This window comes from Manis javanica, chromosome 10, assembly GCF_040802235.1.
Source record: "Manis javanica isolate MJ-LG chromosome 10, MJ_LKY, whole genome shotgun sequence".
Taxonomy (NCBI): Eukaryota; Metazoa; Chordata; class Mammalia; order Pholidota; family Manidae; genus Manis; species Manis javanica.
In genome coordinates, this window is record NC_133165.1 from 119,167,363 (window position 1) to 119,179,469 (window position 12,107).

The window sequence follows — 12,107 nt, forward strand, 5'->3', positions numbered from 1 at the left end:
CCTGCTCTGTAAGCAGGGTGTCAGAGGCCAGGGGAGGCAGGAGTGTGGCCGCTGACCTGCTCCTGAGCAGACGGCTTTACTCCTTTGCTTGGCCGTTCCTCACCTCACTCAGAGGGCTCTCCTGGAGGTGGCTGGCAGCACAGAAGGGAGATGCCCCCCTCTCATCTGCCTGTGGAGGGTAGGTAGGGCAGTGTGTCCAGGTTGGGGATGATTTCAGAGGCCTGGGCTCTGGTGCCAGCCGGGCAGGGCAGGGGAAGAACAGGTTTCCAGACCTGTTAAGTAGACTGGATCTTGTGCTCCCCCATGGGGTGGGCAAAGAAGGTTCTGGTTTGAGAATTGTGTGGATCCAGGGGCAGAGGACCTGAGTCTGAAGCTGGGGAGGAAGGGAGGGAGGTCTGGATCAGAGTTGGAATTTGAGGATAGTAAATGCTTGATTGAGGACAGACCCTGTGTTGGGTGCTGGGATCACAGAGGATGGTTTCCTGCCTGGGAGGAAAGGCAGGCATGGTGGTTACCGCAGTTAGTGCAAGGCTATAATGAAAATGTGGGCACACGGTAGCTCCCTGGATGGTCCTGAAGGGGTCAGAGAGGGTTGCGAAGCAGAGGCAAGTTTGAGCTGAGCCTTGAAGGACAACTAGGAGTCCTAGGTGATTGGCTGGTGGGGTTGAGGGCAGAGCCTGTTTGCTGGAGTGTGGTGTGACATTCTAGACCTACACGTGCTGGCACCTAGCGTGCTCACAGTGTCAGGCTGCTTGGCACATTTTTAAGCACTTTTACATACAAGAATGCACTAACTCATCCCAGCAGGTCTAGGAAGTAGGGACAGTTGTCCAGTTCTCATGGCCCAAGGGGCAGGATCTTGTCTGTGACACAGGCAGTGGGCTGCAGCCACCACAGTTCCTGGGCTTTGGGTGAGTGACACCTGTGTGTACAGTGCAGTGAGGGGTGGCAGGGCTGGAGTGGGGAGCGTGAGACCAGTCAGGTGGCTGTGGGACCAGGTGGAGGGTGGTGGGACTAAAGTTCAAGGCAGTGCCGCAGGAGGAGTCCCAGGGCGATGTCTTGATCGTGCAGGTCGTTTAGGGTTAAGGTGAAGGACTAGGCAGGGTAGAGCCAGGAGGTAGAGAGGGAGAGTCAGGGGTGGGCTTGGCCGTGGAGACAGGGAAGTGCGCGCACAGAGTAACCTGGTGAGGCAGATGTCGGCTCCAGGCGGTTGCAGGGCCTAGATGGGGATGGCACTGGGGTTTGTCACCTGAAAGAGTATCAGAAGTACCTGGGTGGGCCAGAGCATTTCATTAGTGGGCAGAGGGAGAGAGGCCTGCAGAGGCTGCTTGCAGGAGGAGGTGGGAGGAACCTCTGTGTTCACCTGCATGCTGGCCCACCGGCTCTGGGCAGGCTCTGGTCTGGGACCAGGGGCTGAGTTCTGCCAGAGGCCATAGCGCAGCCCAGGAATGGGAGGGAACCTGTTTCCAACAGGCCCAGACCCAAAGAAAGATCTGTTTCCGAGGCTGGAGTGGGGAGAGAGAGGGACTTGGAGGCCAGAGAGGGGACACTGTGTGAGCATGTGTGGGCCAGGCTGCTGCCCAGGGTCAGGTGATGGCACGCCCCCCCCCAGCACCTGTCTGGACAGGAGGGGTGAAGGGAGCAGTCGCAGGCACGATAGCTGTGGGGGGTGCAGAGGAGCCCATGCGTTCTGGAGGCTGCTTTGTAGGGCGCCAGGAAGGCTGTGCTCTGGCCCGGCTGCCCCCCACCTTCCCCCCCATGCCTGTCCTCCCTTTCTTTCCCGTACTCGGGAGGTCATGTTGTATTTCTCACTTCAGCTGGCTTTTATGTGTCTGGTTAATAAAACTGGAAAATGAATTTGCGTTATGTAATAAATACAGTCTGTTCAGTTGACAAAACCTAAAAACAGAGGCTGGTGAACTGTGGAATTAGGGGGTGGTCCTTCTGCATGCAGGTGCCATGACGGTTTCTGAAGGTGGGTCAGTGTGTAGAAGGGTGCTGTAGGGGCAAGGAGGGGTGTGATGCCCACCTGACAATGATGAGGCCTGGCCTGCTCTGGCTTGGGAATGGCGGGAGGGCGGTTCAGTGCCTTACAGAGGGTCCCCATCTGGATGGGCAACGTATAGGGAGGAGAGAGAAGAGAGCAGGTAAGGGCTTGGGAGGGTGCCTGACTGATAAAATTGTAGGCCATCAGAACCTGGGGTCCTCTAGGGTGAGTTTTCCGTTTCTCTAAGGGGACTGTTGATGTACTGAGAGTCACACAAGTTAGTGGCAGGGTCCTGGAATCTAGACCAATACTTCTCTGACATCTGTATCTTCTGCTATTAATAGGAACTCTTTTCTTCTTTCCATCTGGCCACTGCTTCATCTAGTCTTACGGCCATCTATCCTCTGACTCACCCACCCATCCTGCCATCTATCCATCTATTGATCCATCAATTCACCAGTCTGTCTCCTTTCCATGCACCCACCCAGTCCATCTATCAGTCCATTTACCTGTTACCCATTGACCTGTCTACCGCTGCCCTTCTCCCTTTCCCTCCATCCACTTACATATTCATTTACCTTTTTATGCATCCTTGTGTCTGTTTCTTGTTCCTTCCTTCCCTCTTATATCCATCCACCTGTCCACCATCTACCCTTCCAGTGAGCATTTGGAGCACCACCTGTTGTATGCCAGGTGCCATGCCCCGTGCTGGGACCACAGAAACAGGCGAGATGTGGTCCTTACCCAGAGGGGCTCACAGTCAGTAGAGGAGACAGGCCACTGGAAATCGTAGGTGCCCTCTCCCATCTCATTTCCTACCGCTCTCGTGCCCTCTGTTCCAGCTGCACAGGCTGCTCAATGTCCCTTGAACACCCCAAGCCGATGTCTGCCATGTGGACTGTGCCCTGAGTGTCCCTGCTTCAGAAAGCCCTCTACCCACGTAATCCACAGGCTGCTGCCTCGCATCCCGGTGCCTTTGCTCAGCTCTCCCTTCCTGATGAGGCCTTCCTGTGACCACCCTAGAACTTCAGAGTCTCCCTGTACCCTCTCCTGCTTCTCTGCTGTATTCTTAAAGCCTAAAACAAACAGTACCTAGCACATAGTAGGAGCTCAATAAATATTTGTTGAATGAATATGTTTATCTTGAGAAATGTTAAAATGATAAGGAATGAGGAAGGCGCTGTGGATGAAATGAGAAGTGGTAGTGGAGTCATCCTCAGGGACTTCTAGGGTCCTGGTGAGCTGGAGACAGGTGCTGGGAGGCCAGAGGCAGGGGAATCAGCTCCCGCTGCCCTGTGGGTGGGAGGAGTGAGCCTGGAGCAGGGAGGGTTGTGACTGAAGGTGTGGATTGGAACCTGCAGGCTTGCAGGAAGGGCGGGGCAGCAGGCAGATGGCTGGCCAGCTCTGCCATGGCTGGGAGGGACCCTGAGGTCAAGAACACAGAAGGGAACAAAGCTTCCCAGGGAAAAAGCCAGGAGGATTAAGGAACGGAAGAGGGGAAGGAGTGAAGGGGTGAGGGGCGGGTGGGCAGAATCAGGTGGGGTTTGGAGCAAGGGAACCCATGAGGTTGAGCAGCAGTGGGCTTCTGTGAGGGATTCAGTGAAGACAGTGCTGCTTCCATGTCAGTGCCCGTGACTGGATTACACGCACACACATGCATAACATCTCTGCTCTTAGCTCTGTGGATGGCCCTGGCTTGTCCAGTCTGCAGCAGTGTGGGAGTCACAGCTCCTGCCCTGTTCTGGACCCTGATCCCCTTGAGGCCAGTTTCCCACAAGGTCCCCTCAGTCTTTTTACCTGAAGGACTCGAGGCCCAGGACCCCAGGATTTGGGCCCCCACTACCATTTGGGCACAGCCAGGCAAGGGGTGTATAGGCAGAGGCTGGTGGCCAGCATGGTTGAGGGGCAGTTCAGGCCACTTGGAGGACATCAGCTCCTGAAACTCCCCTCAGAAACCCGGGAGGACCGGACGAAGCGACTTTTCCGCCACTACACAGTGGGCTCCTACGACAGTCTCACTTCACACAGGTATAGGCAGGGGCAAGTGGGCAGGTGGGCAACGGTGGGCATGCATGTAGGTGGGACATGAGATGTGGAGGGAGGCCAAGAGCTGGTCGAGGGTTCCTGGGGATAAAGAGGTCAGAGGAGGGAGAGGTGGTGCCCAGCACACCTGTCTTCTGCCTTCCTTGGTTAGTCCAAGGGCAGCTCCCAGGGGTGGGCTATGCCTGTGGGACCCTGTATGGGCACACATGGCGGCCAGCCTCCTAGCCCTGCTACTTGGCGGGGTTCTCCTCACCGTCCTTGCTTTCATCCACCAGTGATTACGTCATCGACGACAAGGTGGCCGTTCTGCAGAAACGGGACCATGAGGGCTTTGGTTTCGTGCTCCGGGGGGCCAAAGGTAACGTAGGGAGTGTGTGGGGGTCAGGCCTGGCAGGCTGGCAGGGGCTACACACTGCTCAGGGCGTCCTGTGTGGCTCGCCTCTGCTCCCCCACCCTCCTCCCTACCCCAGCCTTGCCCTGTCCCCCTGCCTCGCTTCTGCTGTGACTACCCTGGTTTGGGATGTCTCCATATGAGGCAGCGATTCCCTCCCTCCCCGCAGAGACTTCTCTGCTGTAGTGTGTCTAGAGGAGTGCGGCCTTTTAGTGGGCTCAGTGGGAATTGCTCAGAGGCTGTGTCCCTCATCCCTGTCCAGCCCTGGGTCACTCTGCTCTGGCCATCACCACTCGGGAGGTGGCTGTGTGGCGCTCCCACCTGGACCGTGAGGTGGAGCACCGCCCTGACTACCCCCTGCCCAACCCCGTGCCCCTGCAGCAGAGACCCCCATCGAGGAGTTCACACCCACACCAGCCTTCCCTGCGCTGCAGTATCTCGAGTCCGTGGACGTGGAGGGCGTGGCCTGGAGGGCCGGGCTGCGCACGGGAGACTTCCTCATCGAGGTGAGGCTGCCCTTACCTGGCAGGCAGGTGTGTGGGCCTCGGGGCCTTGAGGACGCACCGGCACTGCCTGCCCACTCCCTGTCTGTCCCAGGTGAACGGGGTGAACGTGGTGAAGGTCGGACACAAGCAGGTGGTGGCTCTGATCCGCCAGGGTGGGAACCGCCTCGTCATGAAGGTTGTGTCGGTAACAAGGAAGCCTGAAGAAGATGGGGCTCGGCGCAGAGGTGAGGGTGCAGGCTACAGATGCCCCTCTGGCCCCTGACCTTACATCTTTGACCCCAGGCCCACGTTCCTCTCCTCAGCCCCCGACCCAACTGCTGCCATTAGAAGCCTGACCCAGGTGCCATGGGCACGTTCATGGACTGGGCACCTCCCAGCCCCAGTGCCCCTGGCCCGTCCTGTGACCCCTGACCCCGGGTTAACCCCCAGCTCCCCGCCCCCTCCTTCCTGGCTTCCCCAGCCCCTGGCTGGAAGAGCCCTCCCCGCGAAGCTGCCGGCAGCTGCCTGGAGGCCGGGGTTGCCATGGCAACTGTGAGGTTGACGCTGCGCTGCGCTTATTGTGGAGGGGAGGGGGAGGCGGCACCTGAGGGGAGAGGAAGCGTCTTCTCCCCGCGACGTCGCGCTTTCCTGGCCCAGCCCAGGCCCCGGCTTGGCTGGCCACACCCTGGCCGCGAGGGACAGTGGCCTCCGGGGCGTGGGGGCCCAGAGCAGCAGGATCCTGCCGGGGGGCCCCTCCCAGCCCCCACCTCATGGCTCTAGTGCCCCTCGCACAGCCATCGGAGCCTGCAGGGCGGGCACTCCAGGCTGGGTCTGGCCACTCTGGGCCCCCACTGGGGTCCTTGCCAACCGAGGCCCCGTTGCCCAGCCTGGCCCTCATACCCCCTGAGCGCCCAGCGCCATGAAGAAGTTTGCATCGAGTCGCAGTCTGAACAAGATCCTGGCGCAGTGCGACTCATCCTCACGGGAGTACGAGGAGATCCAGGCGGTGGAGCGCAAGTGGCATCTGCACCTGGCCGCGCCGCGCTGCCCACTGCGAGACAGGAGGTCCAAGGCCTCCCTCTTCTTTGCAGCCCCGCCGCCACCCAAGAGGGCCCCCAGTACCACGTTGACTCTGCGCTCCAAGTCCATGACAGCGGAGCTTGAGGAGCTTGGTGAGCTGCAGGGTTGGGCGGCCTGGGGGTGGGCGGCCAGGTGGAGGGAATAGGGGCCGCGGCCAAGCAGAGGCATCGGAGGGAGGCAGGCAGGGGCATATGAGCAGGCCAGAGGTGAATGGGCGGCTGTGGAGTGGTTGGGGGTCTGTGGGGTGAGGAGGGGGGCAGTGATGAACCGAGGGCTGGCGGTCCTGGCCGTGGTGTGTCTGCCTGCACGTGCTGCTCTGGCTGTCCACATCTCCAGTCTGCCTTCACGCCTTCCATCCACCTAAGTGGGAGAAGGGCCGGGTCAGGGCCCCGGATGCTGCTTCTGGCTCTGCTGGAAACCAGCGATGTGACCTTCATGTTCATTTTGCCTTCTCAGCAACCCACTGGTCAGGCAGGGACGCTTCCGTCGAGCTGCTGACCTCACAGGGCTGTGTGAACATGACGTGTATGAGGAAGGGATAGGCCTTCGAGGGCTGTGGGAGGCAAGCGGGTGTGTTGGGGTTTTTGGTCATGGTCCCAGGGTGACTACCGATACCCCCGTGGTGGCATGTCCAGATATAGGTGACCATGTCCTGACACACGTGGCCATCAGCATCCTCATGGCATGTCCCGATACACGTGACTGGTAACTGTTCTATTTTTCTGTAATCCAAACCCAGTCTTAATCCCAGACTTTGCTCTGGCTGCAGCCATAGAATGAACCCTGACTCTGGTCCTAGGCTGAGCTCTGACCCGGTCTTGGCCATAGGAAGAGAACTGATCCTGGTTCTGGACTGAGTCCTAGCCCCAACTCCAAGCAGGGTTCTGCCCTAGGTATGGAACCCTTACCTGTACCCCCAAATTACTCCTGACCTTACTCGTGGACAGAGCCTTGACCTCGTCCTGGCCACGGGCTGAGCCCAGGTGCTCTTGACTGGAGTTCAGCTGAGTGTGGAGAACAGCCAAGACAGACTGGGCCGACACGGCCGGGATTTTCCCTTCACCATAAGTACTCTGAATAAAATAAAACTTAAAAAGCACACAGCTAACTCAAAACAAACAAAGGGGAATTCCCCAGGCCTCAGAAAGGAAGAGAGAAATCAGAGCCAAGAGAATGAGAGGAGACTGTCGGCTACCTAGTCCGTGAGGGCTTGGGACAGGCTGTAGATCCTAAGGGCAAGGGCTCAGAATTCTGATGGCCACACAGAGCCAAGAGATGTGGCTCTGGGCCCATGAGAGGTGGGAAAGCAAGAACCAAGCCCAAGAAATAGAATTAGCATCAAAAGAACTGAAAATCAGCTGAATAGGAAAGGGACAAAATAAGGTGTTCAAATAAAAAGTTTAAAAGAACTAACAAGTCGAGAGACCAGGACAGTACAAAAAAGGGAATATGAAGATTTTTAAAGGATTCCTGAAGAACTTACTGAAGCAAAAAACAGAGCCTCTGAAGTTAAAAAAGATCCATGGCAGGGATAAATGGTATATAAATGGTATACTAGACCCAGCTGAAGAAAGAAACAGTGAATTAGAAGATAAATCTGAGGAAATTACCCAAAATGCAGAACAGAAAGATGAGGAAATGCAAAATATCAAAGCAGATAAGAGAGTTGGAGGACAGGTGAGAAAATCCCAGCCTAATAACTCTCCTGGAGGCAGAGAGTAAAATGCTGGAGAAGAGGCTGTGTTCGAAGAAAAAATGGTCAAGAATTTTCTAAAATTGAACAAGGACTGCAGTTTGTAGAAGTATGAGTCCCAGGCATGGAAATAAAAACAAATCTATGCCTAGACCTGCCATCGCAAAGCTTCACAGGAGAAGCTTCATAGAGAAGAATCTCAACCCCCAGGAGAAGCTGGACAACTTCAGAAAAGACCATGGTCAGGCCGACAGCCAGCTTCTCCTCAGCAATAGTAGATGCTGGAAGTCAGTGGAACAACTTCAGAGTCAACTCAGAATGCTTTTTCACCTAGAATTCTGCACCCAGCTAAACCTGCTCATTCAAGAGTGAGGCAGAGAAGCGAGCCAACTTCCGGCCCTAGGGTCATGAAGGCCCAAGGCTTGTCATGGGGAGCCAACCCATCACACTGATTGGGGATCCAAACGGATCGATAAACCAGTACCAGTGGGCAGCTGGGCCTGGCTAGACACCAGTCCAAGGCTCTAGTGGGTGACTCCCTGGAGTCTGAGCACAGAGTCTCTGTCCACACTGCTGGGTTGAGAGGTCACAGCTTTTGTTGAAGCTGGACCCAGTCTCTACATCTCTCTGTTCAGAGAAGAAGAAGCCGCTCTGCCCACAGAGAACAGTGGTCCTGGGAAGCCAGCACGCTTGCTGATCTCTAGAAACACTTAGTTTGAGGAAGCCAAGCCAGTATCTGGGTTTCTCCAGGTACCTAAAGGGTCATCCCATGATCCAGCTTTTGTGCCTTTAAAAGAGAAATAAGAACTGTTGGTTCGTTGCAGCATAAACATGTTCCTTCTGTGTCACACTGTTGAGAGCTGAAAGAACCCTTTAGGATCTTGCAGCCCACTGAGAAGATGACCTGAACACCCAGAAAAAAAGGAGAATCTGAGGCCGTGGTGAGAGTGGAGACTCATGTCCAGGTGGCTGCTTGCTGCTTGGAGGGTGTAGGGAGAAGCAGGGCCCTGCAGGAGGGGGAGGAGGAGGAACTGCCTTCTGGAGAGTGTTGTGAGAAGAGGCAGTGCCAGGAAGGGCTGAGGTGGCTGGCAGAAATGGGGTCACGAGGAAGTGGCTGGGGTGGTGACACTGCTGAGATGGGCGTGGGACAGCCCCAGGGCCCTGGAGCATTGGGGGACCTCATGGTCACCTTGTGCTCATCTGCTCAGCTTGAACCGAGGACGTGCTGGGGCTGCTGAGGTCAGGGGAGACCCAGGCCAGGAAGGGCTCTGGTGGATCAGAGCCTCTCCTATTCATCTGCTTCCTGTGGAAAATCTGGGACTCCTGGGTCCCTTTTCCTCTTGTGATGAGAATGTTGGGCAGGTGCCATACCAATATATGGTCGCCTCAGTGGCACAGTCTGGCACACACCTGACCTGCTCTTGTTGAGCTCACTGTGCAGAACACTCAGAGGTGACCCACACAGCCCTCCATGGCCTCCAAACTTGGTTTTTATGGGGTTTTTGCCTCTCTTCTGAACAAACATTTGGCAGAGCCAAATATGACTTAATTGTGTGTGGATGTCTCCACATGTGTGTCCTTGCCTGTGCGTGTGCTTATCTGCACGTCTGTGTGTACATATGTAAGTGGACGTGCATGGGCGTTGTGTATGTGTGTGCATGGGCCTGTGGGTGCATGCACACACTAGCATATGTCCCCACTCATGGTTGTTCTACCCTGAGTTCTAAGTCATGTAGTGACTCAGCATTCGGACAGATTTGCTACTCGTGGTCTGATAGGTACAGGCCAGGGGTTGTGAGGGGGTCTGAGGGTACTGGTTGTTGGGAGGGGTGGAGAGGTGGGGCAGTGGGTCCTGGGTGCTGAGGGACAAAGCCTGCTTCTTACCCCCTTTGCTCTGTTTCTTGATTCTAAGCCTCCATTCGGAGAAGGAAAGGGGGTGAGTCATCTGCTGTGTCCGCAGGGCCCCAGCTTTGCCTGACCCCAGTCCGGGGAAGAGCTGATGAAGAGGGTCCAGTTCAAGTCAGGGTGGTCTGGAAGCCTGGGCTCTACCCTCCTCCTCCCTGGGATCTAGTGGGGCACAGTAGAAGGCCCTGGGAAGGGGTGGATGGGAGACTTCCAGGGATGTGAGGAGGGGTGCAGCTGTGGACCTTGGGGCACAGGTGTGGGGCTGGGCGTGAGCACTGTGGAGTCAGCCTGGAGAAGCGGAGCTGGGAGAGCCTCCCAGTCAAGGCCGTAGCACGTACCACAGGTGCAGCACAGAGCTGCAGGGTGGAGGGTGTGAGAGCCTGGCTGTGGGTCTGGGTTGGGGGGCAGGTGACTGGGCTGGTGGTGCCCAAGTGTTTGGCTCTGGCCCACATTGCTTCTTTCTGCCTGTCCCCTGAGGGCTCCTTGTGCTTGGTGTGTGGGCCCTATTTCTGTGTTGATATGCTGTAGGGTCCGGCCCAGTGCTGACAGTCTCCTCAGAGCAGGGGTCTGGGCCCCACAAACTGGGAAGGGGGATTGGAGCTCTTCTGTCTCACATCCCCCAGGCTGTCGACTTCACCCCCACTGGCTGCAAGGGGTGAAGCATCCATGTAGGGACAGAATCTGGTCCTGGGCATGGGGAGGTCAGGGCCTGGCTTCTGCCAGCCTCCTACACCTCTCCGGGGTACAGGAGCCTTTTTTTCTGCTGCATAGGCATCAGGGCCAGATGGCGGCATGAGATGGCTTTGTGGCCCCAGGACTTGTGTTCACTCATTTGCCTGTATGCCCGGGGCCCTTGTCTGTCTCAGCCCAGGCTCTTCTGCGTGACCTGTGGCCTCACCCTCTGCATTCCTCTTTTGCCCCTGGCCCCGGTCCCAGGTGCCTTCTTCAGGTGTTAAAAACAGTTGACGAGGTCTCTGGGGATACCCCACACCTTCGAGACAGACACACGAGTTGTTTCTGGAATATTTTGATTCTCTCCTCGTTAGTGGGGTTCTCGGGGTGCTGTGATGGGCCTGTGTGCTGCTTCTATTTGTAGAGGAGGCGACTGGAGATCCATCACCCCTGCAGGTTCCGTGTACCTGCTTGGGTCCTGGGTGTGTGAACAGCTGCAGGCTGCATCCACAGCTTAGGGGAGCACATGCCCCGTGCATTCCACAGGTGTTTTCTCTCTGGTCTTTTTATGTCTGCAGTTTCTGGATAGGATGGTAGTCTTACTAGATCTATGATCTGGGCAGTTTATTTCTGTTGGAGCTTCAATTTCTTCTTGGGTAAAATGAGGGCAGTGACAGTATCTTCATGTGGTGGTCATGGGATGAGGAAGGGGATTCACATGAAGCTGCTCTCTGGAAATCACCAAGGACTTACTAAATGGTGGTGACGGCGATTCCAGCTTCCAAAGGGAAATTACTCACTTTACTACAGAACCAGAAGACTGCCTTAAGGAGCTGCCCTGGCCTGCACCTGGGCCCAGCAGCTGGTGGTATGGCAGCCCCATGCAGCCCAGCAGAGCAGCTGTAGCAGATGCTCTGCGGGTGAGGTGTGGCGTTGCTTCAGCTCCGTGTCCCTTGGGGCTGGGTTGGATGCTCAGGCATGCAGGGAAGGGTGCTTGCTGTCCTTTTGAGCCCACAGGCTGTCTGGGGAGATGAGGCTCAGACAGGAGGAGCTGTCGCAAATGCGTCCCCAGTGGCTGCACTGAGCGGGGTGCATTGGAGCCTTCCTGTGTGTGCTCTGATTCTCACAGTGGACGCTGGAGCATGCACTTCTTATGCCTGTTCTATCTGATAAGGAAACTGAGTCACGCAGGTTACATCAGAACAGGGTCAGTGTATAAGGGTGGGTCTGTCTGGTTGGGTACTGGACATCTTGGGAGTCTACTTACTGCCCCATAGCAATTGCTGAGCAGATCTGGGCAAAGCCAGCAGGGTCTGGAGAACCACAGTTCTCCAGCATGGGGCACTTCGGACAGATGGTGAGGGTGGTCAGATGCATGTCCCTCCAGGGCCAGCATGTTCCCTGGGAGCGGGGAGGGGTGGGGCGAAGTGTGTGGCTGCCAGGTGACAGGGTGGCTGGCAGGTGGATGTGGGAGCTGCCCTGCTCCTGCGTCCCAGGCTGACCCTGAGCAGACCCACCACAGTCACCCAACCAGAGCTGCTAGTTCTCAGACTCATGTGTTTAACAGAATTTCCAAGTCCTGTTAACAATCAAAGGTACCACTTTTAAGAACATTAAATAGCTTTAATATGAACAAGCAAATAAAGCTTTTATAAGAGATTTGAAGAGAATGCTGCCTGAGGTCTCCCCGGGCCTCCCCCTTCCTGGGCTTTGTGCAGGTATCAGCCCCCTGGGTCCCCTGACTGCTTTCTAAGGGGCTTGGGGAAGCCTCCTGCCTCTCAATAACCTCTTCCTTTCTCCCAGCCTCCCACCCTGGGGGAAGGGGAGCTGCTTTTCTTGGGATGAGGGGTC

The 12,107-nt window shown here is 56.5% G+C and overlaps 1 protein-coding gene across 9 annotated transcripts in view; it reads left to right on the forward strand.

The window, feature by feature from the left end:
- Nucleotides 1–12,107, forward strand: part of SHANK3 (SH3 and multiple ankyrin repeat domains 3) — a 47,775-nt gene that overhangs the window by 18,564 nt on the left and 17,104 nt on the right. For 8 of the 9 annotated variants that reach the window (XR_012121700.1, XM_037006631.2, XM_073214124.1 and 5 more), the window contains exons 14-19: nt 3,940–4,015; nt 4,306–4,388; nt 4,803–4,927; nt 5,019–5,151; nt 5,998–6,078; nt 9,592–9,615. Coding sequence is in view for 8 of the 9 variants with exons in the window: in XM_037006631.2 (XP_036862526.2) it covers nt 3,940–4,015; nt 4,306–4,388; nt 4,803–4,927; nt 5,019–5,151; nt 5,998–6,078; nt 9,592–9,615 (522 nt within the window). In the remaining variant the exon portion in view is untranslated. The remainder of the gene's footprint in view (nt 1–3,939; nt 4,016–4,305; nt 4,389–4,802; nt 4,928–5,018; nt 5,152–5,997; nt 6,079–9,591; nt 9,616–12,107) is intronic. The other variant, XM_037006630.2, reaches the window with a different exon arrangement.